The 27,435-nt window shown below is 43.0% G+C and overlaps 1 protein-coding gene across 2 annotated transcripts in view; it reads right to left on the minus strand.

The window, feature by feature from the left end:
* CAMTA1 (calmodulin binding transcription activator 1) overlaps positions 1-27,435 on the minus strand; it is a 1,317,854-nt gene that overhangs the window by 12,200 nt on the left and 1,278,219 nt on the right. For both annotated transcript variants that reach the window (XM_055306507.1, XM_055306508.1), the window contains 11 exons: positions 18,229-18,380; positions 15,636-15,832; positions 15,160-15,238; positions 14,655-14,970; positions 13,674-14,197; positions 8,688-8,875; positions 7,936-8,182; positions 6,844-6,915; positions 5,061-5,081; positions 3,415-3,608; positions 2,599-2,673 (listed from right to left, as the gene is read on the minus strand). In XM_055306507.1, the coding sequence (XP_055162482.1) occupies positions 2,599-2,673; positions 3,415-3,608; positions 5,061-5,081; positions 6,844-6,915; positions 7,936-8,182; positions 8,688-8,875; positions 13,674-14,197; positions 14,655-14,970; positions 15,160-15,238; positions 15,636-15,832; positions 18,229-18,380 (2,065 nt within the window). The remainder of the gene's footprint in view (positions 1-2,598; positions 2,674-3,414; positions 3,609-5,060; positions 5,082-6,843; positions 6,916-7,935; positions 8,183-8,687; positions 8,876-13,673; positions 14,198-14,654; positions 14,971-15,159; positions 15,239-15,635; positions 15,833-18,228; positions 18,381-27,435) is intronic.

Raw genomic sequence — 27,435 nt, forward strand, 5'->3', positions numbered from 1 at the left:
TTAGCACGTGAGGGTCACAACAGAAACCTTATACATAGCTTTATTTCAATAACAAAACAAAAAAAAAGAGTATAAAGTGGTTCCTTTTTTGGAAAGGAAGAAAAGGAGTGGTGATGGGGTATGTGAAATGAGCAGGTACAAAATTCACCAATTTATCGTGAAGTCTGAAAATGTGGGGGTCATATGACTTCGCAAACTCCTTCAGAAATGGGACACTTCTTATTGATTCCTGAAGCCGTTACCTACCTATGAGAGGGGGTCATGTGACGTTTTCTATTTTAATGCTTCTCGGGGACAGGACAATGACAGTTTCTCTTAAAATAATATGCAGTACCCCCGAATGGAAACAGGGCTACGTTCATCCTAGGGAAAATAGGAACTCAGACTTTTGGTTCTGTGGATCTTCAGGATACAGGGATGGGGAGAGAATACTGGTCTGACACAGTCAGTATACAAAGGTCATTAAAATTTGTCTATAAAGTTTTCCCAACATCTGAACTATTCCAGATCAAGTGAGGAAAAGAGGCAGTAGGGGTCTTTATTTCATCCCAGACAATGAATAGGAAGTCAGCGTCCATAATCTGATGTTCTCATAACGAACCTTCTTGCCACCCTTAAGGGGTTACTATGAGTTAAAACACGAACCTGAGAAAGGCAAAATCTTCACAAGCCTCTTTTCTACTAGTTTACAAAAAGAGGGCTTTGAAAACAAGAGTGAAGGGATTCCTTTGTTCAGTCTACTCTGGGGGCCAGCAGCCCTTTATGCACGTCTGTTTTGTTTAAATAGCTTACCCTCTCAATTCACCCAGTGTAGACACGGGGTGTTTTGGATGAGAAAGAAAAGAAGTGTGGGACTTTAGGTAAATTTGCTCATAACAACTGAGGTTGCACTACCTATATGTGTTTCCAAAGCTCGAGGAGAAGATAGGAAAAACAAGGAAAATATAATTTGTGAATGTTTGGGTTTGCTCAAAGTGGCCTAAGGCAGAGCAATGTAAAGCTGATTTTCTTGAAAATAAAATCTGTTGGGAAAGTGTTAAGCACAGTCTCAGCAGGGCTGGGTGGAATCAATCTCCCTGTATTTTTCCATCTTGCAGGTAGGAGAGGAAAAAGGAAGAAGGGAATGAGAGAACATGTGAGAACCTCCAGAGAAGGGCCTAGGGAAATCTCAGATGTTCCACCAAATGAGGAAAACCAAACACTCTAGTTGGTTGCAAGTATTCTCACGCTGGCACAGGTATGAGTGAGGGGGAGAGGAGAGACGGGCCCCATGAAGGCATGTACAACTAATGTGATCATGTCACAGGTGCCTCATAGTCTCATATGCACTCCCTAAGAAGACTTCCTCATTCAGCATTGATACTGAAATCTCATTGGCTAGCTAACCATGGAGAAAAAGACCCCAATCGCTGCGTCTGTAGAGAGCAAATGTGCTGTGGAGGCCTAGTAAGTGTACATTAATTAGCTTCTTTCAAATAGCATTCTAGTTAGAGAATATCAAACATATCCTAGAGAATGTTCTCTTTGAAGTTTTTATTACTGTAAATGGGTGGCTCTGTGCACATTTCCTTTTATCATCATAGATAAGAATCCTTTTGTTAACAGAAGTAAAAGTACAAATGGCCAGTGGACCCCTATTAAGGTCTCAAAGTCAAAATAGTCTCAAAGTCAGCAAGCAGACAGGTTTAGGAGTATGAAAAACTGAAGAGGGAACCTCTGTGGAATTGAATTGAATGTGGACACTTGGGCTTCTGGCACAATGAAATAGGAAGAGGAAATAAGATGTCAAAGAGCTTGCTTCAGAGTTTAGTTCTATAAACTGCGTGGCTCCTGATGCACAGGGAAGCAACGAAACCACACAGGGTCACCTACACACAGCTCAGAGGGCCACGAGGACAGAGGGCTAACTTAACCAAGGAAATAGAACAACCTCACCGGCTCCCCCAGAGCTAAGGAAGGATCCTGCTGTTGACAAAGGAAGGTCAAATTTGAGGAAACAAAGAGAATCCCCTCTAGCTGGCTTCGTGGGCAGCTGCCCTGCCTCCAGGGAAGGCTAGGTCACCAGAGCCTGTTTGCTCCTAACTGAAAACGCACCTCTCAACTCAGATGGAGTCTCCTTCCTGCACATCCCCAGCAGAGGGCACCCGCTAATCAGGTCCTATGTCGGAAAGCTCAGATGGAGTTAGTGGTCTGCTACCCCTTCCTTGAGAACAGAAACTCACTTATTCTGTTTGGACACATACTGGCACAGGGAGGGCTTGGAAAAGAGCATGCTGCAGTGTGGCATAGAAATAAGAGGTTCAAGAGAAAAGGGAATGAAGAGCTCGTCCTGCTAATCTGTCCTCATACCCAAACTAAGACAGAAAAATCAATCTCCACTGCTCGACATTTGCCACAGAGTCTGAGACAGTCACCTGGGTTCCCGAAGCAGCAACTTGGTCCCTAGTTAGAGTTCTGCTCTCCTACTGCAATGCGGGATGTTTACTCTGATGAATGTCAGGGGGTTCGCTCTGCGGAGGCGGTCATGCGTGGTTAGGAGGGTTAGGGCTGCTTTACTGCTCTCGACGAGCAAACTGTCTAGATGAGGAGTAGGGTTACCTGTGGCGGCAGCGGCGGAGGAACCTCATTATTTTTCGAGCAGCTTGGTCCTGCTTTTTGGTTAGCAAACTGCTCCTGAAAAAGCCGGAACATCACTGTCACGAGAAGGGTATTGTAACGCTTAATGCACACACATTGAAAGCAGGTGAGCAGTGACAGAGGACTTTTAATGAAAGAGTTCAGCCAGTGAACCCAACCGCATGGGCAGGCATGGCAGCGCCGGCAGGGAAGGAAAGGGGGGGTGGCGGCACCTTCCCCTGGCGGTGAGGGACACGGGGCCCAGGTCCAACATTCGATGATGCTCAATATGCTTTCACAGCCCTTCCTGTGCTCGTTTTTGTGGAAAAAGGCGTTCTGGCCTTAGGCTGAGTGTCGAAGCTGACTCACCCGAGTTTGATATCTTCCTGAACTTCTATCCATGTCTCTATGCTCAGAACCCCCATCACACTCTCTAACTTGGACTGGCTGGCCTCTAGGTATTCTTCCGAGGTCTCACATGCAGGGACCCTACAATTCACAGTGCCTTAATGGAGCGCCCTCTCTGAGCAGAACTGTGGTCCTGACGGATTCCTGCCCCAGCTGAAGGCAGGTGGGGACCAAAATAACCAGGTGGACTTGGAGAGGACAAGAGGTAAACAGACAAAGGTGGGCTGGCAGCATGGGTATCACCACACACTGTCACGACATCTAGAGCGATCTGTAAAGAAGGTCCCTGTGACATGCATGTCTCCCCTGAAGTCGGGGCAGGGCTGTTCTTTCCCTGAAGCCAGGGCTCTCTCCTCTCCACAGCTTTGCCCCCGTGAAAGCTCAACCCACCTGAGTTTCTGTTGTACAATTACGGCTGTTCGGCGAGCCTGCCGTCTCTTGCCACACTTCTTATAACTCCGGTAATACTTCTGGATCAGCACAGCAGCACGCCGGCTCTGCTGAAATTTTTTTTGTTCGTAGTAACTTCGGAATTTACTCTGGATTAGGATGGCAGCCTGTGTCATCTTTTTATAAAGTGCATACTGCAGGGAAACAAGAATAAGCAGTACAGTAACAACAGGAGCTGTACAAATCCATGTGTCCTCTGGGCATGCCGGGGAAGGGAAGGAGAGAAACAACTTTTCTCCTTTAGCATCATAGTCTCTGTTTTGGGTTCAATCATCAAAGAGGCAGCCTAGGAGCCTGTTTTCACCTACCTTTCCCAAATGCAAAATATTAGTTTAAGGGTTGCCTTCAGACAATGTATTGCTGTAAATGTGCTTTCTCCCCTGAAGTATCAAATATTTTGCCCTCCTTGAAAAATTTTTTTTCTAAAAGCAACAGGTGTAGACATTTAGGAATAATAAAAGCATATTTAGGAAGTACAATTTAAATGTTTAAGATTAATATTTGTTATTTGAAGATTAATGTTTACTATCTGATTTTGAAACATTTCAGAATAACCTTTCTTATGCATCCCAATCACCATATGCAAGCCCACTAATAGCAGTCAGCATGTGACTCCAAACTACTGTTCCAAAGGACACATTTCTGAGTTGCAAGGTCCCAAATACAAGGCTTATCATGAAACGCTGACACCTTTAAGACATTTAACCTGCAAAAGATGAACACTCATAAGACCAACGTGGGGGTGAAGCCATGAAACCGGGAAAAGTGTCCCAGAAGCGGGGGTACTGCTTGGGAGCCAGTGCCAGTAGCCCTCCACCCAGCCTGCTGCAGCACTATGCAAGTAAAAGATGAAGGCATGACAGAATGAGTTCTCTTCCATTTTGGTCTCTAGTCACTAAAAATACAGAGCTCTCCATATTTAAAAAATGCGATGTCCAAACTGCTAATGAAGTAGAATAGGACTCTGGGGATAAGAGGTCACAAGAACCGCATTTTCCTTGCAAGAAGGCGACTTACCATCATGGGGAAAAATACTCCTGAGAAAATGCCTGTGCCTAAGTACATCTCTGCCTGTACGAGCTGGAATAAGGGAAGGGAACTGACTTCTCGGAATGTTCAAGACACAAGACCCTTGCGCAAGAATCCTCTTTATCTCTTCTGATCTGCTTTCCATTTTCCTTTGCCCAAACATCTTTGAAGACAACGTTGCATCCTACAGGGCTCCTGTGGCTTTCATCCCCTTGGCCTGTGCACACTGCACATTCAGAAATTACTGGACCACAGTGAAGCACACCGGGAGGAGGAGAGATGCATTTAGTGGCTCGCTGGGCTCACAGTAACTGGCTCAGACGGATTCTTTAGATTGACATGGCCAGGAAAATGTCCAATGACTGGTAATGCCAAAACCCACTCCAACTGAATAACCACATGGTCCCCAGAGATGCACTGTGGTTAGGTGGCATGGCAAGGAGAGGACACCTGTTTCCTGACCCTGCTATCTTAATGGCCCCTTCTTGTAGCTGGTAATGGGTGTGAAGTTTGTGACTCTGGTGGAATGGTTTGTGAGGGGACTTGGGTGTCATTACCTTCAAGGCTATCCATGTCAGCTTGGGGAGAAACAGAAAATACAAGATTAATGTTAGATTGCTGAATATAAGGAAATTAAAAACCAGAACCAATAAAACTCCCAACCGGAAAAAAAATAAAATAAAAAAGGCAATCTGGCTATATTAATGCCTTCTATCTTCCAAAATACTTGTCTTATACTTGTGGATATTTCCAAAAATAATGCCTTCTGTTTTCCTGGTTGTAGACAACACTTCTTTGGGAGGGGATTTTAAAAAACAAAACCAAAACCAAGACTCATCTTTTGGAATAAATACCTGTTTAAAGTTCAAAGACTTGAAACTTTGTGTGTTTCCTTTGTGCTAAGGACGGTCCCCTGCTGGGGAGCTACAGGTACTGTGGTGCCAGCGTTTACACAATAAACCTTCATTTTCTGGGATCATGAACTCAATTGGCTATAAGTTGAAGACTCCTTCCAGCCCGCCCCCTTTCACTAATAGGGCTTAATCGGAGAGAAACTCAAGAACATGGCAACCCATATAAAAAATCAAAATGAGCCCTGCATCATAACAAGAGAACACAATATCACACTTCCACACAACTATTACACATTTTGGCATGTATTATTCCTTTAATAAAATCTACCTAGGACACTATCTACTAAAAGGTTTTAGAGTCTACTGACAGTCCTGAACTTTATCATATGGGCCAGTAAAAACTCAATTAGGCAAGTTTTTATATTTTCTAACCATCCAGGTGGCTAGGAAAATCTAATAGTGACTTAATTTCTCTGAGCCTCAGCTTCTCCATTGTAAAAGGGATATAAAATTGTTTATTGCCAGTAATTGTAAGGAGCAGATGTGATGAGATGATGTGGCTGCAAGTCTTGTACATCCTAGGGCCCCATACACATCAGGTCCCTAACCGACATGGTGGCAGTTAGGTAACCTTACAGGGTGTTTGGGAAACAGAAATACTGCATGAACGAACACTTAGGTATTCTTTCTGCATCTATTATCTCTCTCTCTCTCTCTCTCTCTCTCTCTCTCTCTCTCTCTCATTTTTAAGATTTTATTTACTTATTCATGAAAGACAGAGAGAGAGGGAGGCAAAAGTAGAGGGAGAGGCAGGCTCCCTGATGAGGAAGGAGCCCAATGTGGGGCTTGATTCCCAGGACTGGGATCACGACCTGAGCTGAAGGCAGACGCTTAACTGACTGAGTGACCCAGGCACCCTCTTCCTGAATCTCTTAACTAAGGAATGCAAAAGCAGTTTAAGATGTTCTGGGCTTCTCAAGATCTTCAGAGATTTTTTCCAAGTCTTCATTTGAAAACGGACGGGAAGAAGCTAAAAGGAAAAGTGGCTCAAGAGTAGATAATTTCTCGGACTCAAGGTCAAAGAACTGCTGCTGTTTCTCTTCTCTGATTACCACATTAAAGTCCCTAGGGTTCCTCAATTACTCCAGGTACAATTACTGGAACCCAGAGCCTCACTTTAGACACAAATAATCTTCTTTGTGTCAGATCAACATCTCAGGTAGGTCATAATACTGAAAGGCCAACAATCTGCACAAGAATTATTTTGTGGCATAAGTTTAACCACCGATGGTTTTTTGGTTTGTTTTTTACCCCCACCTCCCTGCTCTGGAACATTTTCCTCCGGTTTTTGGTCATGCAATTCAAAGTCTTTGAATCAAGTGCTGAACCTAGCACTCTCTGGCCAGGCCACATGCTAGAATCCTCAGGGGCCTGTCGCTGTTTGGACGAGTTGCACTTCCTACTGCGACCCAAAGCTGTGCTTTACCTGTTTATATTTTCTGTAACAACGCTGAATGACAGCAGCAGCCACTTCCTGCTGTTCCCGCAAGGGTCGGCCCTTTAGGGTAAAGAGAGGGGGAAACATGATTTAGTGCAAGAAATAACGATTTAGTGTAAGAAATATCAACTTTCTTAAGACTTAGAATTATTAGTCATTTATAACTTTTTCAGAAGCCTCAGGTTTACCAAATACAGTGATAATGAATTGTAAGTAGAAATTAGGAAAAATGAATTTATAGACTAAATCTCTAATTCTTGCTTCTAAATAAAACTGATATTTGGATGTTAGGAGGTCTAAAAATACTCATTTTCCAACTATTTAACAAATCAGGTATTGTACTATTTGTCCTTACACATCGTCAGATTACCACTGTCTTTCCTTTTTTTTTTTCAGATTTTATTTATTTATTTATAAGAGATACACAGAGAGGCAGAGACATAGGCAGAGGGAGAAGCAGGCTCCCCAAAGGAAGCCCAATACAGAACTTGATCCCAAGACCCTGGGATCACAAACTGAGCTGAACAGTTCAACAACTAAGCCACCCACGTGTCCCTCCATTGTCTTTTCTAACATAACCCCCAACTACTCTACTTTGGGATCAATGATTACTGGCTTTTAACACCTTCTTAAGGAGGTCAAAGAGTCTTTTGAAAATCTGTGGAAGGCCACAGACCCTCTCCCACCAAAAATACACACACAAGCTTTACCATAAAATTTTAGAGGAGTTCAAGGGCTGCCCACAGGCAGTCCCAGTCCCTTAAGAACCCCTACTTTAGGTTATAAATTCCTTGTGGCAGAGGTATCAACTTCCTCTATATTAACTAGATAACAAATATCCATTACCATTACCAAGAATAAATTGAGATGGTGATAACTATCACACTACTGGTCAATTTTATTCCACTAAAGCTTCTGAAAATTATTAATAATTTCTTGTGACATAATATTCCCAAATAACAATTCTACAGACTTAGCAGGGGAGGAGGGGTAAGGCCTAAGTTTTAGTCTGGATGATTTTAACTTCTGTGTTCCTCAATCTTACGAATGTCACAACATCAGGACTCTGTTCTACTTTACCTTATATTTCCGGAAAGCAGTTTGGACAAGCCTGGCAGCTTCATAGAGCTCTCTCTGCTCGTGATCGGACAGAGTCAGCTGAGCAAATTCATTCTCCACCTTCTCACTGGTAGATGCGCTCAGGAATTCTGACCAATCTGCTGCTGAGGGAAGGCTGGGTTTCTCGAAAGCTATTTCACTGACTGGGGAGCCAACAGGGCTCAAGCTGGTATTAGAAGAAGGAGTTAGAGGCTCATTATATGCACTTCTGAAACAAGAGGAGACACAAGGGAGAAAGACTGGTGATTGATCTGCACAATCCATTACATACTGAGTAATGAGACAAGAGCCACTGCATGCTATTAAGAATACACCTCCGTTCAGTCCAGAAAGTTGGTAAACATATTCTGTACTTTAAACTGTCCTGGAGTTAGTAAGTTCCTACTGAGTACCTATTATGAATTTAGCACTATGCTAAATACTAAAGCCACAGAAGACGCTGCCTGACCTTTATGAAACTTCAGCTGAATTGGGGGCGGCAGGGAGATATCACAGGACATGACCTCACACGCACTACAAGGGGAGAGAAGACACAGAAGAGGTGAGGATGTGAGCAGGGACCTGAAAGTAGTGAAGGAACTTGTCCCAGTGTTTCTTTGCTTCCTTCACGAGGTCTCACATTACACAGCATTCATCAGATCTAATTAGCTTCCCAAGTCTCCCATTGAGCCCAGGAATTTACGCCAGTCAGTGATCCACAGACTTGCACTGACCTGATCTGGGTAGCACTTGGCAGACGATCGACATCGGCTAGGTAACTGGCCAGCCAGCTCATGGTACTGCTAATGGTGGCAGTGTCTGTCCTTTCCAATGCCGAGGGCTCCGTGGACACAAAACTCTCCTGCTTGATTCGGTCAGGTGTGGCTTCGATGATGTGCTCTGCCAAGGTCATCATGTTCACCTGGAATCCAGAGTTCACAGAAACACTCGTTAAGAGGGAATCTTGGAAGTTATCCAGCCCCTCATCTACCCCACCCTCCCTGGGGAAGAAAAAAGAAGGGAGGGCGGCCTTCCACCTCAATCCAGTGCACCCCAGTATCGCTGAAAGGTCTTATTACAATTCGGCCAAATATGCTGAGACCTGATTCTCTCCAAATCATCTCGCCAAAACTCTTTAGTCAGGTGTTAAAGAATTTCTGCCCCATGCCTAGTCTCTGTTCTCAGCAAGGATCAGCCATTTAATGATACTGTGACTTGTTCTTTAGCCAGTTGTCACATTACCATGGTGACATGACAGGTGACCTAAGCAATGGCCCCTGCACCCCGCACTTTGGCTTTGCCTACAGACCCCCAGTCCTGTAGAGGGCAGCAACGAGCCAATCTGAAAGGCCAGCTCCTGGTTAACATAAACCAGTTAGATAATCCTCTTGACCTCCCACCTTCCTGTGCACTGAGATGAGGATTGTGACCCACTTCTGGACCACCTGGACCACGAGACTCTACAGACACCTGCTGCAGGGATTGGGTAAAAGCTTTGGCTTTCATGATGAACAGGATTGATGCCTTTGGCTCTTCCCTTCTTCCTTCCTTGACTCCAAATGAACTCCAGCACCCACATTGTAACCATAAAGCAACAAGAATCACGAGGAATTTTCACCAAAAAGAACAGAAAACTCAGGGGAAAAATCTGGACCCCTCTGGGCATCACTGAGCAAATGAGCCTCTGGACTTCCTGTCATGTGAGAAAAATCAATCATTTGTTATTAAACCACCACAGTTAGGCTGTTGACATTTGCACCCCAGGTACATTCCTAATAGAATTAGGAATCTTCAGAGCTAGTCTGCATTGCCACAAATATAATTAGGCTTGGAGGTATGGCCTTGTTTTTAAAGATTTCCTTGCATGTCTCTTGAAAATGGAAATTGAAATATAGTAAAGATTTTAAGTGAATTGAAAGTATTCTGAAAGGATCCATACAAAAGTGATAAAATGCTTATCTTACAGTGTGAATGAACCTCAAAAACAGTGTGCTAAGTGCAAGAAGCCAGAAACAGAAGCCTGCAAAGTTTATGATGCCATTTATATGAAATTTCCAGAAAAAGCAAAACTCTGGGAATAGAAATCAGATGGGTTGCCTAGGATTGGGAGGGGAGCGGAGATGACTGCAAATGGGCATGGACAACCTTCTGGAGGTGATGGAGTTGCTCTAAAGGGCACTGAGGGGGACAGCTGCACAGCTATGCACACTGACATCACATGGAGCGCTTAGAGGGCTGCGCTCTATGGAGTGTGTGGTATACCTCAATGAAGTTCTTAAAAACACTTATCTTGGGTCATTTTCTAAACTTTTAATAAACAAAAATGGTTCTTATAATAGGAATAAAAATGAAAAATAGTGCAGCCTTTCTTTTCCTTCCATATAAGCCTCTTGATCTGTGACTTGAGCAGCAGGAAATCCTACCTTGATACTTTTTCCATGAAAGTATTTACATATTTTATTAAAATTTCTGCAGACTGAAGGTTATAACTCTAGGGCCACCCTCCAAAGTCCCTCATTTTATAAACATGTATCAGTGTGAGAACACCTGAACACCACCACAAGTGCCACATTCTGGGATAGCACACTTTTTATTGTGGTGGCTGCCAAAAGCAAGGAAATTTAAAGGACTTTATTTTTATTGTTTTAATGACTTTATTTTTGTAAAAAGACTTTTATTTATTTATTCAGAAGAGACTCACAGAGAGAGGCAGAGACACAGGCAGAGGGAGAAGCAGGCTCCATGCAGGGAGCCTGATGCAGGACTTGATCCCAGGACCCCGGGATCATGCCCTGAGCCTAAGGCAGATGCTCAACCACTGAGCCACCCTGGTGTTCCTTTAAATGACTTTAAACAAAATAACAACATTCTAAGCAGTGGGACCTAAAAAGTCATGTCATCTGTTTCTAAATTTCTTGTACTGTTGTTCAGAGAAGACAAACTTTAAATGTGCAGCTTTGGATTTTTGTTTAAATTCTCATCTTCTAGCATATGAACAATTTTCACAAATGTGTCTAGGATATCTAAAAAGGAAAATCATATCTATAACTTGTTATGTGTATGAACTGCATACATCTGCATAATTACATGGTAAAAGCGTATCCTGTATTAAATCTATCACATACGTTAAATATATACATGAAAGCCAACTTTCTAATTGCCTCGTAACATGTTTTCACATGCTTCCTATATCTACTTTGACAAATTCTGAGTAAATGTCAGTACCACATATGATTATAAGTGTGGTTCCACATTGCCCTATTTCGACTGGTTTTTGCTTTAGTATTCAGGAACTGTGTTGTGAGTTACACAACTGTTGATGAGTTATATCTTCTTGACAAAGGATACATACTATTTGCCTTGAATTGTACTTTGTATTTTTTTTTATTTTTATGCTTATTTGCCTGTTCTATCTTTGCCCATGGCTTCCTTTTCATTCTTTCTGTGTCATCGCCTTTTAAGTATGCACATACTATGTGCTAAATAGCACATAGTATGTTTTGCCGCCTTTTTCTTTCTTTTTTTTTTTAACCCAACTCTGAGCATCTTTTAATAGAATTGCCAACTAGCAAAGTGGGAATAAATCATGTTTAAAAATATTCCTACACTATGTTTTCTGCTTATTATTTATTTTGTTGCATTTTTACTTTTCACCATTTCTGAACTTTTCCCAAATGGGTCCCAATTCTTTTTTTCCCCTTCAATGACTTAGAAATTCTATAGATTGTTTTTATGCAATCTATTAACCTGACATTTCTAACAAGCCTATTTCAGCCTATACTTACCTATCAATAATACAAGTGGAAAAAATTTGTGATCTTTCCCAAACAAGAAAGCTGCTTTAATACCCTTCATTATTTCTTTATTTCCCTACTTCTCTCATTTTATTAAAATAATAAGGATATTAGTTCTAGGTTAGTTTTAAAATGATTCCTCCTCTATTTAAAGAATCCCTTCTTAACAAGTGCCTTGTAGGTATAGTCACACTGTCAATAAGTACTTAGAGGTATCAGTTTTACTAGTTTTATTGTCCACTCCTCCATGAACTCTGGCTTGAATTATTTCATTATTTTTTGAATTACTTATTTTTCATGTTTATTTTTTCATTTGGGTGAATACTTGAGACTTGTTTTTTTATAGATGTATGCTCTTAATTTAGCAAAATATTGCTTCTCAAGGCTCAGTGAAAATATAAAGTAAAACTTTTCAGGTTGTTCTGTGTTTCTTGCATCAACCCCATCTTAGCAAAGGCCAACCACTACAAAGCTCTGCTATCCAACGGCTATTTAAACTTAAATTAATTGAACTTACATAAAATCAGAAATCCAGTCCCTGAGTTACACTGGCTTCGTCTTCAGCCATGGATACTACGTGTGGCCAGTGGCTACCATAATGAGCAGTACAGACAAAGAACCACAGATCATTTCCATCACTGCAGAGAACTCCAGTGAACAGCACTGATTTTCACAGTCTAGTGATTATGTTTATGTTTATAAATATTGTCCTAGGTTGCTTAGTATTGATATGTGATATGGCCAAATCCAGCCACCTACCTGTTTGTGTAAATACTGGCACATAGCCACACTCATTCATTATTACCTAAGGCTGCCTTTGAGCTACAAAGGCAGATTAAACAGTCCTGACAGCCAATATAGCCTACAAAGCCTGAAACATTTACCATTTGGTCCTTTATAGAAAAACTTTGCCAACCCCTTGTCTAACAAATTCTTTGATTTCCCTGGCGGGCCTCCCCACAATTGCAGTGGTTGGGAGACAAGTGGTGGAACACCCACTCCACCCATGAGGAATGGGGCACACAAGCTTGTCACTCTGTGCTAACAGCAGGGGTGGCAGGAAGGGGATCTGAGGATGAAGAGGAGCAGCTTAGCAATGGCCCTCTCTCTGGGAATGCGGGCCAGGACAGGGGATCTCCAGGCCCCTTCTTCCTGTGCCAGTTCTATAAGCCTGGTGCCCTACTGAATTTCTCCTGGGACTTTTTTCCATTACATTTGTTTTGGGTCATATAGGAACTTGGAAAGAGAGTAAGTCAAACTCATACTCTTTTGGCTACTCATTTGGTCCTCCCCTATATAGTATATTTTATTTAATGGGATTTGCTTGCTTAATAGCTTCCAAGTTTACTGCAGTATATACTCTCTTAATCCACTGCAAGTTTAATGCCCCAACAGGATGCTGGAGTTTCTAGGTTTATTATAAGATAGCCAGTTATCAGCTTTAGGGATATTTCCACTGCACCTTAAGAGCCTCACACCACATATGCCTTTACAATGGCCAGATGACAGCTGTGCTCATCAAACCACTTAGGTCATTCAAATTCCATCCACAGACCTCCTGTTTTAGCAATTACCAGGCTGTGACTCTATGAAACTAGTACTTAAATGGGAAGTCAATCTCCCCAGATGCAGGAGGGAAGCAGAAGAGCACTGGAGGGCTCTGAGTGAGCTTTGAGGAGCTGGTGTGAAGAGGGAAGGCTTTGCTGAGACCCAGGTCACGAGTGTTCAGGCCCTATTCACAATGTTTGAGTCAGGATGAAAACGTGGCCCGAACAAAGGCGGCACTCCAGCATTCTTATGCCCAAGATCGTATGTTTAAGGCTTTGCTGGTTGAGCAGCTCACGTGGCCTGGGGGAGCTGGCTGTAAAGACAGAGGGGGTGAGACGGACACCCTGGCCTCTGCAGGCTTACCTTATCCGCGCTTACCTGTATCTCATCCATAGGTTGTGAGCATTCCGCGCTCTCTGCACTATCGCGGTAGGACCCCATCTCTGTATTCACCACCTCTCTGTTAGCCATCATCAGGACACTCATTGGTTCCCGTGGTCGCACCTGTGAAGGTGCTGCATCCTTTCCTACACTGGTCCCCTTCGGATTTCCAGTCACCTGTACTGTAGACACACCAATGTAAAGATCTTTGGAATTCCACTTTACTACAGGCTGAGATCCAGAGGCTTGGAATCCTGCAGTCTCTGGAGTGGGAGGGGAGGTTTCCCGGATGCAGTCCCTCACTCCTTCACTGGGGCTGATTGTCTCGGGGACACACTGCTTAGAACTAGGGCTCTGCTTCCTGATATTTGGCTGTTCCAGACTCAGTGCAGTGGAGAGCAGCTTCTCCTGCCTTGCCTGGAAGTACTCAGGGTTCAATTTATGCTTTTTGGGAGCTGGATAATCTTTGTGGCTCTCACTGCTGTAGTAATTAGAGGGTTCAGAACGAGGTCTTCTCAGCTCTGAAAAGTACAGTAGAAAGGATAGTCAGGACAGGAGATAAAATTAGGAATCCTAAAGAATTAACACTTTCCCTATGCCTGAGAGACACAAAGTGCAAAGCTGGAACTTAAGACATGTCCCTAATATTTAAATATTCCCCAGCAGCATATACTGTATTCAGATAGTCCTCCTCCATAATTGTTTCTTTCTTGAATGGAAACAGATTTCTTTCTTTTGTTTTTTTTTTTTGTTTGTTTCCCGCTACTTTCTGCATTTATTTTTGGGAGGGGTGGGGGGAAGCAGTAGGCTTTCTTACAGCTAAAAGAAAAATTGGAGGTATAAAAAACAAAACAAAACCAAGCCCTTAAATATATGTGAATATCCTATGAATATCCTATAGACTTTTCTGAGGGTAGCTGCATGAAAGCAAATGGGAAATCTGTCAAGTTCTGAGAAGTAATAATATTGAATTTTTACCTGGATTCGTACTTGCAATAACGGTGACTCCTTTGGGTATTTCTGGAGAGTTGATGGCTTCACTATGCCACTGGGTCATCCAGCTATCCGTATTAGGCTCTTCACTTGGAGGACAGTGTATTCTGGGGTTCTGCCCCAGCTGAGCCTGCTCATCTCTCTGCAGGTGCTCCAGACACTCTGCTAATTTCACATGACCCCTTGATCTGGCAATTCCCAAAGGCAGCCTTCCTAGAGAGTCAGGAATAGAGATGGCCCGACGGTCCCACTTGTACAGCACAACAGCAGCTTCTAAGTGCCCTAGAGCACATGCCCACATCTAGAAAACAAGAAAATGAAGCAAACTTTCTCAGTACAAGTTAAAAAAAAACATATTCTACTTTTGCTACGGCTGCCAATTGACAAATTGGTCCTTGCCGGCAATCTCAATGGGTCCATATTACCATATTACCATATTCCCATGCCAGTTTAGAAGAATAGTTCAGCGAATAAGTGACCTATTCCTTACCAGAGGAGTACAGGAGAAGTGGTCCACATTCAAGGGGTCAACTTCCAGTTCCAAATCAATGCTATCTGCATGCTTTGTGCTGTAAGGGATAGCACCAGAAATTACTGCACAGTTAACCAATGTTCAAGAGAGATACTAGAATATCATAAAACCCGCAAAGAAGAAACCAAAGTGAGCACCTGACTGGGTAACTCCCCAATGCAAGGAAATAGAGTCCCTAACTTCATAGGGTGGTTTGGCCTAGTGGTCCAGAGCAAACAGGAAGTACAACATTTAGTTAGTACCTCACTCCGCATTTCTTGGGCAGAAATTCATAAGTTTCCCTTGCAAACTATCCTCAGAGAAAGCCCTTTGTTCATAGGTCATGGTCATGTTCCCTGAATGGCCAGATTTCTCTCTCCCACTGGAAACACTCAAGAAGAAGTAGCAAACTGATAAGCAAGGATGAGCCCCAGCCGTCCACACCCCCATCTTACCGCCATTTGATGAGGGTCTGGATGAGGGTGGCATAGCCCTGCGCAGCAGCCAGGTGCAAGAGGGTCATTCCACGGAAAGTCTTTGAATGGATCAAGTGCTTGGACTTTGCCCAGCAGGCTCGGCTCATCATCTTCTCACACACAACAACCACACGGTTCTCGAAGCAGCTCCCCAGCGTTCCAGGGCCAGAAGCACACTGGGAGGAGGAAGCAGGTATGAAGGACTGAGGACCAAGGGCCTCCCCTCCCCACTGCCCATCAAGTCAGCCTTTTCATGTAGGAGAAACAAATGCTTTACGGTTAGCCACTCAGAATGGGAATCAAAACACTGCACATAAAGAGGCATCATAAAACAGAGACTAGGATGTGCCTGGTTTAGCTCAGCGGAACTTGTCCATACCCATACTTATGGGTAATTTCCCATAACTCTGAGAACACCAGAGTCAATCACAGCTGAAACTCTGATTATGAACATCATGCTGATCCATCTCAGGGAAAGCATATATTGCTTAAAAAAAAAAAAAGGGTGCTACTGCTACTTCCTCCAGTTGAAGTACACACTGTAGACCATGAATGAACTGGTAAGAGAGCAAAGCAGGGTAGTCATCCCAGTTCTTGGATCTGCAGATATACCTGGACCTTTGCCTCCCCTACTCTTCCTTAAGGAGAATTAAGTCACTTAAATGGGGAATCTTTTCCCCCCACGGAAACACTTTTGAAAATCCAATAACAATCCCATCCTTTGGGGAAAGCATTGGAGATCTTGAAATTGATGTGTTATTAATAACCACAGAGGCATACAGGAAAGAACAATTCACCAATTTTAACTATGGTTTTCTTCTCTTGATTTAGTTGTAAAGCAAGAAGAATAGAATCAAACTTAGTAACCTCAGAGGTTTATCTGAGTCTCTGTGATGGCAGTTCTCTGCTGAACATTCTCCCCAAATAAATGATACTTCCAGCTTGACTCTTATCTCTGGAGTTACTCAAAAAGTATTTTTTTCCAGTAATAAAGCCCACAAAACTCAATTACTACAGAAATATTGTTGCTCTTCATTGTTTTTTTTACTTTTAGGTCTGGAAAAAAATGCCTATAAAAATAAAAAGGTGGATGACAGATATAATGTTCTCTGTAAGGCTGTCAAAACATCTTAATGGAGCACAGACTGGTGATCCCAACCTGCAGTAGAATGACCTTGACTCAAAAGGCCCAGGCAGAGGTGCCCCACACGTACCAAACAGAACTTTCACAAGCACATAGAAGTTACGGGTTAGTGAACAAGAAGGGAATATTTTTATATACGTATATATTTTTTGCATTAACAAAAACTGCCAGATCTTTATCACAAAAGGCGGACACAGGGATGTACTGAAGCCAACCCAAATTGATGAAAGAGTCTTCAATAGCAGTTAATATGGGATCAGGTCATAGGAGGCCCGTTACTGAATGGTGGAGCTGTAAGATGACATTATATTCTATTCCCTTCATGCAACCTTGGTTGGTGTGAGGAAAAGGTTTTCATGGGAATCTCTTATTTGAGCCATGAGATTCGTTAAACAATGGTTGCTTCTTTCCTAAAGTTTAGGAATATAGGTGAAAAAGAAGCCTACTCCAGCCTTAATCATACTTTACTATGTGCCGAGTCCTTCTTCACTTCTAAAGACAGGCGAGAAAGAAGAAGAAAACTTGAGGTAAAGGGGGTTAGTTTCTTGGATGTGGTCTAGAAAATGCTTTGTTTTTACCTATGATTATTGTTAAAATATTACTAGCATTTGATATTTACAAGGATCGTAAAACTCAAAATGTTCACCAAAAAACATAACTGTTCACAGGAAATCATCATTCATCTTGAAAAGAAAAAGGAAGAATGACTTTAGGCTTGCAGAGAATAACTCAGTGGCAGAGATAGGAATACTCTCCATCCCTTTACATTTGTCTTTAGGGCCTCCTGAAAAATAATTGCTGCCCAGGACACTTTCTCAAAATGAAGATCCTCAATGAAATTTATATAAAGTTTCTAAGGCTAATGGGACCCTTAAAAAAATCTAGTAATTTCCCTGTATTTGGCAAAATCTTCATGGAATATATGAAGAAGCATATGTGAAACAAGATAGAATGGATAATGTTGTTCCCCACCAAATAATTACAGAAGCAGTTTCTCTGGGTCCATCTCATTTTGGTCATCTTGAGTTTATAAAAGGCTTCTGAATTACTGAATTAAATTATGTTTCATATTTATACTTAAAATAGATAAAGAATACAGAATACAAAGTAGATTCCAACTGAACTGAGTCACCATCGGGCCTGTTTTTTCATTGGATCCCTCAACTCCCACAGCCAGGCAGTAGCAGTGAATTCTGAGATCAATAATAACGATTTAAGGCCCAGGGAGGTCAATATTGGGAAGGCCCCACAGTTCAAGGCTTCTTTACTATTACATAGGTTTTACTACTCAGTCACAAGACTATGAAATACTCCCTGGGACTAGTCCAGGAATGATACTACTACCAGACAAGGGACTTGAGACCCACTGCCTCCCTGATCAGTAAGACATAAACAAGACAAAAGGTGATGGTCAATGCAGGTTCATACCTGAGCTTGGCTTCCTCCATTCCCAGTCCCATTGCCCCCTCCACTGCTGCCTCCTCCGCTCCCCTGCTTGTGCTGCTGGGACCCCGTCATCTCAGCCATCCTCCTTTCCATCTGCTCCAGGCGCTCTAGGATGGACATCCTGAACTGGTTATCTAGGGCAGAACAGGGAAGAGTGAGGTCGTGTTCCAGAAGAAGAGCAGTCGACATGCGGCCTAGTCAAGCCTGCAGGACTGCCGTCAGCCTAACCGAATCACAGAGGTTTGTCCAGGCCAGGTTTCTCTGGCGTAGTAGTGAGTTTTGATGCCTCATACAACACTTGCAGCATCTACAGTGGATCAGAATTCTCTGCTAAAGGAACAGAAAATCCCTTTCTGTCAAAGTCCTAGTTTCATGTTCCTGGCACCCGATTTCCTTGCCAAATTCCCCAATTGAAGCCTTAGAGAGATCTGATACGTAAGCCCCTAGAACAAATAAATGATATGATTACAATTTAATTTAAATCAATGGAAGAAAGGAAGATGTGTGTGTGCCAGTGTATATGTAAAAGTTATCTAGCTAGTTGGCTATCAGAGTAGTAACTGTTTTATCCAAACACTGTGGAAAAAAAAGATTTTTTTTTTTTTTTTTATTTTTTTTTTTTTTTTTTTTTTTTTATTTATTTATGATAGTCAGAGAGAGAGAGAGAGAGGCAGAGACATAGGCAGAGGGAGAAACAGGCTCCATGCACCGGGAGCCCGACGTGGGATTCGATCCCGGGTCTCCAGGATCGCACCCCGGGCCAAAGGCAGGCGCTAAACCGCTGCGCCACCCAGGGATCACCCGAAAAAAAAAAAGATTTTATTTGCTGATCATTCACTGGCTGAAACCCTTACACATTTCCTTTAACTCATGACACATAACACAGTCTTTTGAGACCAATACAACCAAGTCTTTCACCTCTACATAAGAAAAACATCAGGCCATTACCATTGGAGCTAGGATTGTAACTCAGAAAAGTCTGATTCTGTACCATATTACCAAGACTAGATTCCCTCTCTCTCCACATTCATGCATTTATATCCACATACGTGTGCATGCACATGCATACATGCATATCACGATTTCGGTTGCATGCATATGTAAGAAAGGAGCTAAGACCATTATTAAAATCATTAGCACCTATATTTATTCAACAAATTTTAAATAATGCTGTATCAGATATTAATAGTAACCTGGTCTAAAAAGGCCTCTCCCCGCTCCAGTAGGGGAAGCAAGAAGGATAATGTGATGAGGAACAATAGGCTGGGCTAGGATTTAGGTAAGTCAGGAAAGGCAACACTTGAGTTTGACTCTAATGAGAAGGAGCCAGGTCTCTAAGAGCTGGCCTGAATTACTGCAAATGCAAAGGCCCTGAGGCAGGGCACTGGAGGAGCAGAAGGTGGATGGCTGAACCCCAGCAGAGAGGAAAACAGAGGGTGAAGCTGGGAAGGGAGCCAGTACCCGATAGGACATGGTTAGGAACACTGGCTGTGCCACAGGAGAGCCCTGCAGCTTTCAACCAAACCTTTAGTGCCTCAGTTTCCTCAACTCTTAACTGGAGAAAGAACTATACTTACCTCAGGTTGTAAGGATTGAGTGAGTGTGCACAAATGTGCAAACATGTAAGTTCCTCCTCCTCCTCATCTTCCAACAAACGAGTTAAATGTCACTAGGAATTTTGACTGAGTAGTTGTGAAGGCCTATTTGGTCCCCAAATTGTTAATGGCATGACTATTTTTGATACAGAACTACCTGAATCATGAAAAGGAAGAACCCAGGAAGGAAGTATTTTATCAGCATACCTGGCCATCCTGACTACAAATCCCAACACCAGTGAGTAATGCTCACTGATTCTACAAGAAATAAAACAACGGGCAGGACCAACACTTAGGGAAGGCTTCCTATGTGCCAGTCACCATTTTGATCACTTTACAAGTATTAACCCACTAACTCTCCACAACTATCGTGAGGTAGGCACTGTTCCTACCTGCTTCTTACAGAGGAGGAAATTGAGGCATAAGACAATTAATCTCTCCAGCTCCGGAGCCTGGAGCTTAACCCCTATATGACACTAGCAGGAGGAAGATGTTGTGGGAAGAGAAGATGTGCAGAATTAGGGTTACCCCTGGAAAGAGAAACTTTTTCTTACAGCAACATGACAGTAAATACCTGTTTGACTGGTTGTCAAACTGATTCCACTTGACTAAACCATAAAGCCAGAGGAGGAAGATAACTTTTCAAAGATTGGGATATTATTTTCTAATAAAGCTATTTCCAGGAATAACATGAAAAGAAAAATCCTCCTCCTTTAAGAGTGAAAGATAATGTCCGTGTGCCCATGGCAAACATACACATGGATACAGCAAACCCTGAGGCCCCTGCTGGTGAGCATCTTGCAGCCTGGTCATCCACGGGAAGTACCCTGAGTGAGTGTCAGTGTGATGCACTCACAGGGTCGTTGTCATCTGTGACCCTAATGCCTTCAGGAGTGCCACCAGAATCCTTATTCCATGCCCTCTCCATTAGAAAAGGGACACTTTGCAGAATGCAGGACTCCTTTCTGTGGGGCCAACTGAAGACTAAGAATCTTCCCTTTCAATTAGAGTTGACTCCAAGTAGAATGGCAGTTATGCCTTGTGGCATTTGTATCAACTCCCCCTGCTTTTTCCCCTTCATGCCCTTTATCTATTCACAGATATGCATGCATCCCACTGACATGGGGTAAGCTTCAGAGCCGCCTACTGAGGATTTCTTCCGTGAGCCTACAAATCTGCAACTATTAAACGAGTGTTCAGAATCCATTTTGCTTGTTTGGAGCACTTGTCTGGAGCCCGGTGGCCAACATTAACCTTCCATGTCACGCATAGGGGCAGAAGGGCAGAGAGGGCAGTGCTCAGCTGCACTCCACCCCGGTGGACGGCTGTGGGGTGCCTGCCTTGCCACCTGGTCCTATGGAGATGGCTCTGTTCTGGCAATTGCACTGCTGCAGTGAGGTCAGCCTCTCATGCCTGCTGGTCCCCCTGCCCATTATGGAACAGGGCCTCGCCCATGGTGTCTCCAGATCAAAACACTGATAGTTAAAACTCCGTGACTGCCACCGAAGTCTCAGCGCTTGTTCTGGGCTATCTGTTCAGCACCATTCCCACAGCTAATCATGCAGTTAGCTCTCGTGTTATTAAGCTGCTCTGAGAAGCACTTCATGAAGATACTCAGAAGCAATTATTTGCCTCTTAACAAAATTATATCTTGCATAATGGCATCTCTGAGCCTCTCAACTCCAAAGGGGGAAGGTAGTGATAATTAAAATATGAAACAACCTCAAATGGAAATGATTGAGCTGGCGTCCCGTAGAGTATAGGCCTGTTGTACTGTGTTGACCGAGAATCAGAAGAGCCTTCTGATCACACTTCCTCTCCTCTGAGCAGGGCCAGGGCCCCGCCCTGTCCACAGAGCTTACTCAGATGGATGAAGTGATGGTCTTTATGTCTCCATCACTGGCAAGTCAAAATCAACAACTGTATGCTTGTTTTGGTTTTCCAGTTTTATGATGATGTGGAAACTGTATTGTAAAATACTGGAAAAAGGCAGAACTATTGCCTTAATTGTATATTATGTGTGGTCATGGTATAAAGGGAATATAATTACTGAGAAACAAAAAGTTCTGATGATGTTAGAGTAAAAAAGTAGATTTCAGGATTCATTTATTCATTCACAAATGTTCATCGAGTACCTACTACATACGAAGCACTGGGAGTGATTCGAACATTGGCGAAGATGTCCCTGCCCTCCTTTTTTGTTAGGTGGCATCAAAATCACCACGAGGGCTTCTTAAGACAGATGGGCAGGCCCCAATCCCAGAGTTAGTTTTTCATAGTAGGTATGGGAGGGCCCAGAGGTTGCACTTCTAATTCTCAGGGGATGTTGATGCTTCTGGTCCGGGGTCACATTCAGGAGCCACTGCTCTAAGACTCCACCACCTCCCTGCATAAGAATGAATCGTCTTTCCACCTGAGTGTTCTTTAAAGGGCAGTCTGAGGACCCCCTGCTTCAACAGATGCACGGGTTGCTGCCCAGCATGGACACACGAGACATTACCTCATGTAAACCATGCTAGGTCCATCCACACTAGCTCTGTCAACAACACTGGGTTGCACACTTTTTTCTCACATACACAGCCAATTAAAATCTGACAAAACCTTAAAACTATTTAAAATCCACCCACCTGTACCACTCTCCATAATGAAGCAGACACTATCTCCCCATCGAATCTCACCTCATTGCTTTCTTCACCTCTCAACTGACTAAATGGGGTGTCTTCCCACATGTCTGTCTTTGTGTCTTGCTTGTCTCTAAAGCAGTCTGTTTACCTGCATGGTTTCAGGGAAGAAGGACTTTCAACCATACACAGCAATTCCCTCCCATGACATTCATGACACATGCACACATGTGCCTGCAGCCCAGACAGAAAGTAAATAATCCTGACGGCTCTGCAGCAGGAGTCTGGCTCGTGATTCATTCAGCCTCTTCATGGACTGCACCCCTTTTAGCAGAAATGGCATTTTTAGCCTGGGCAGCTGCAAAGGAGTGGAAGGAGCATGGGAGTGGAGATGAAAGCTCCAGGTCTAAACCTGTTGCTGTGTGACTTTCAAAAAATGACCAGTTTGCACCTGTTTTCTCATGTGTAAGGGGGGGATATCACTATCCTATTGTTTTTGTGGGGATGAGATAAACTTACATAAAGTTGTTTGAAGTGGTGAGGCTTTCTTCAGTCTTAGCGATTCTTTGACTAGGACCTTCTACCCAGTCATACCAGTGGGATTCTTACTAAGAAAAAAATGCATTTTAGGGGCATCTGGGTGGCTCAGTCAGTTAAGCGTCTGCCTCTGGCTCAGGTCATGATCTCAGGGTCCTGGGATCAAGCCCTGCGTCGGGCTCCACGCTCAGCAGGGCGCCTGCCTCACCCTCAGCACCCACGCCCCACAAGCCCTTCACCTAGCTTGCCCTAACAGTGACATCTTACATATCTGTGGTGCATCTGTCAAAACCCAGTAGTATCATTACTAACTCAACAGACTTGAATTAGACTCATCGATAGAATTAAGGTACTTTTTTTGCTTCTGAGATCCAACTGCAGATGCCATGCTGCATTTAGCTGTTCCACACCCTCTCTCTCCTCGAATGTGACAGTGTTCTCTGTAGCCCTTAGTTTCACAATCTTCACAGTTTTGAGGAACACCAGTCAGGAACTCTGTAGATGTCCCTCTGTTCAAGTTGTCCGATGCATTTTCTAACAATTGGACTGGACTTATGAGTTTTCAGGGAGAATATCACAGAGGTCGAACACCCTGCTCATCACCTAACATCTGCTGTATATGATGTCTTGCTGATGTGGACCTTGCTTTTCGGTGAAGGTGCTGTCTGCTAGATTGCTCTATGATGAGGCTATCAATTTTGTCTTTCCATACTCAACTCTTTGGAAATAAGTAAGTCCAGCCCACACTCAAGGAAGAGGGAATAAAGCTCTACTTCATGGATGAGGGAGTACATCCATGTACTCCTGGGAACACATATGTTATTTGGAGTTCTCCTATAAGGGAGACTTGTCTTTTTGAATTTATTTGATCAACCATTTATTTATAGATATAAGAACTCATGCATATTTACTTTACACTTTGGCCATAATCCAATACTATATTAGTTTATTGCTCAAACTGTCCCAGCTTTGGCCAATGGGAACTCTTTTACGCTGGCTCCTGTGTCCTCCGCCTATAAGCCCTCACCCTCTTCCCTTCTTTTTCAGGCACTTCCTTACTTTCTGGGATTATAAGATGCCCAGATTCATCTTTTACTTCCCCTGTCCCAGCTCTATAATCAGCAATTTCTCTAAGGAACTCTGGTTCCTTTTATTGGAGAATGGAATTTAGAAGCCAAGAACTGGGCTCTGGGTGTGCTCATTGCTGCCGGGGCATCACTGCTTCCAGGCCCTCCCAGCAGATAAAGCAAGGAAACACATGTAAGTGTAACCCATGTAAGCAAACACATCTATAATTGTTCTGTATCTATAACACACTGAAATAAACATGAGCCAATGCTGACATCCACACCTCTAATGCAACATTGCAGTGTCCATCTTGCCTTGCAGGGGGTGCTTTAAATGTAGATAAGATGATGGTGGAAGTAACTATGTGTTACCTGGATATAATAAACCAATATATTAAATGCTGAAAAGAAATCTCACTGATGTATTAAACTACAAAAAAGAAATCTAGGGCAGCCCTGGTGGCTCAGCAGGTTTGGTGCCGCCTGCAGCCCAGGGCGTGATCCTGGAGACCCGGGATCGAGTCCCACGTCAGGCTCCCTGCATGGAGCCTGCTTCTCCCTCCCCCTGTGTCTCTGAATCTCTCTCCCTCTGTGTCTCTATGAATAAATAAATAAAATGTTTTTTAAAAAAAGAAATCTAGAAGTCTAATTTCTGTCACTCAAAAGTATAGGTATCAAACATAGCATAGTTTATCCAACTACCTTGTCATACTCCAATTCTTAGAGTTCCCCAACATTAGAAAACATACAGAAAAAATGCTCATGGTCCCAGAACAGCTTTGAGTGTTACAAAGGTCAAGAAGAAGATGAAGAAACACTTCCAGCCAATCACTGGATAGAGGGTCAATGGATGGTTCATTGGGGCTTCATATCCCCTTTTCTTTTGCTGGGTTCACCGTGTCCCAGCCTCCCCTTAGGTGCTGTTATGCAAAGTGACACATGGCATAGCAGCAGTCATGGGTCATCTCTTCTCTGATAGGGATTTCCAACCCTCAAAGGGACTCATTTTAAAATGTCCCAGGTTAATATTTGCCTAAAATTTTAAAATTCCTAAACAATATCAAAGTTTTAAAGACAGAAAATTTCATGAAGTCCAACTTCCCACAGTATGTTTTAAGTTTAGAAAGGTTGGTGCTGGCTTCTGTAAAAGTGGATAATCCCAAGTATTTACGGATCTGATGTAAGAAAGTGTCTACATCAGGAAACCAACTAATAGCCAGACTTTCCAAGCTCTCAGCACCCAGCTGTACCTGTTTCCTCTAGATTACCTCTCTGTAAATCTTGGAACCTAATTAATTTTCATGGCTATATTGAGCAATACAACATGAGAAAGTTTCTGATATTATATTAGATAATCTCGTTTTAAAAACTTAAGTCTCCTTCACCCATTGACCTACAAGACAAAACTGAAGCTCTCTGGCATGGCATAGAATGCTCTTGACCAGCTGTCTCAGACTACTTTTTAGGGACTCTCTCATTACTTGCTGTTCTTCAATACACTGGGGGTTTTACATGCCTCTGGACCTTTGGTCATGTCAACTTCTTCCTGTGCCCACCTGGTAACTTTGCTGCTCTTCAGAGCATGGCTCACACATTACTTCAGTATTATTACTGAACATCCATGGCAGGCCATTCCACATGTATTATTTCTAGTCCTCAAAATAACCAAAAGAAAGCCTTTCCTCTTCATTTGACAGATGAAGAAGTTGAAGCTGCTTGCCCAAGGTCATACTGCTTTTAAGTATCAGGGTGGGGATTTGAACACAAGCTGGACTACAGACCCATGTTCTTTCTGCTATGCCCAGTGAGCCTTCATGTCTTGCCCTGTGTCCTAACAGTGCTCAGCAAATGAATGTAGAGTCATTCTCCTATATGCGTCATTTCTACTAGAGGGAGCTTTTTGAAAGTAGGGAACTTGTCTGCACCCTGGCACCAGATACAGAGTGGGTGCTCAGTCAATGGTAAAGAACATTATTTTCTAATTTAAGCTTTGTCTGGAAGCCAAGTGATGGATGAGGTCATCCAAACTCTGGGACAAGGGCTCTGAGCGACCTCCACTAGCCACAGTGGACTCCAGGGGGGCTGTATACCAATCAGCAGTCTACCACTTGTTTCAGTGAAGAAGATGGTTGGAATTATCAAAAACCCAATGGAACAGACTTGAAAGTATGTGAGAAAGCTCTAGAAGTTCACTTGGCTGGCTGCCTTTCTGCTCAGGTAAGGAAATTATGTACCTCCAGTGCATTGGTGCAAGAGCTGAGAAATATCTGACTTCTTTAGAGACACAAACTGAGGTTTCACAGCAGTGCCACTCTTCTTTATCCACTGAGCTTCACGTTAAAAATATAGATCCCTACCTTTTATGTATTCCCACTTTTCCCTGGCAAAATGGAATATCTGGAACACAAATAGCTGGCAGCACATCTTAATGGAAGGAATGTCTACAATTAGTTACAAAAGTGCCTCACAAGCCCATCAGTATAAACATGAAATTTTTATTGTCTTAAAAGAAACAGTTTTTAGAACAGCCTCATTAAGTATGCATGCATCTGAATGCCTGAAAATCAGCAAACATGAGAACTTGTTGCTACAATTGCTTGATCTGAGCCACCTCCAGTCTTGCTGCCAGAATGGGAGAAAAAGTTTTGCCTTGGCAGGTAAATGAATGAAGGAGCAATCATCAAATACCACCTGCTATTTTAAAACGCGTTATTTGTAGCTCAAGTGCACATGTGCCCTCCTGTTGCTATTTGGATTGGGAATGAGAGGCCGTCTCTCATTCCATTTACAGCCCTTGGCCGCACTGGCAGGAAGAGCTGATGAAGCAAAAGGAGGCATGACTTGAACTATTTCTGTAGGGACTGCAATTGCTGCTTAGGAAGTCTCCTAAATTTTTTAGGAAGCTCGGAAAGACAGGGAAAATGAAGTCACTTAATTCCTTCCCAGAATAAATGGGGCCACTGGAGCACATGAAGCTGTCCTCTCCAGCAAGCCATTTAAGATGTCCAAGTGCAGAGGGAAGGGTAAGGGCCGGACAGAGATAAGGCACAAGCTGTACCACTCTGATTTTCCAAAGCAATGGCTAAATTTAGCCTCAGGAAAAAAAAACTGCCATACTCCACTTTTTAAAAACTTCCCAACTCTATATACCAATACAAATGGAAATTAGCAATTCTTCTTAGACTGTCTTCACTTGCAGTGACTTTGGATTCGTATTTCTTCTCATTGGTCTGTGTTTCACACTAATCACAAATTCAGAGTCTTGGACACATGAAGGAAAAAATTGGTTAGGATGCTGCAAAAACAACTCACAGCCATGAGGAAACAAAACATTACAAGGAGGAAGGCAAATGTACTATTATTTCTCCC

This window comes from Nyctereutes procyonoides, unplaced genomic scaffold (assembly GCF_905146905.1).
Source record: "Nyctereutes procyonoides isolate TBG_1078 unplaced genomic scaffold, NYPRO_anot_genome, whole genome shotgun sequence".
NCBI lineage: Eukaryota > Metazoa > Chordata > Mammalia > Carnivora > Canidae > Nyctereutes > Nyctereutes procyonoides.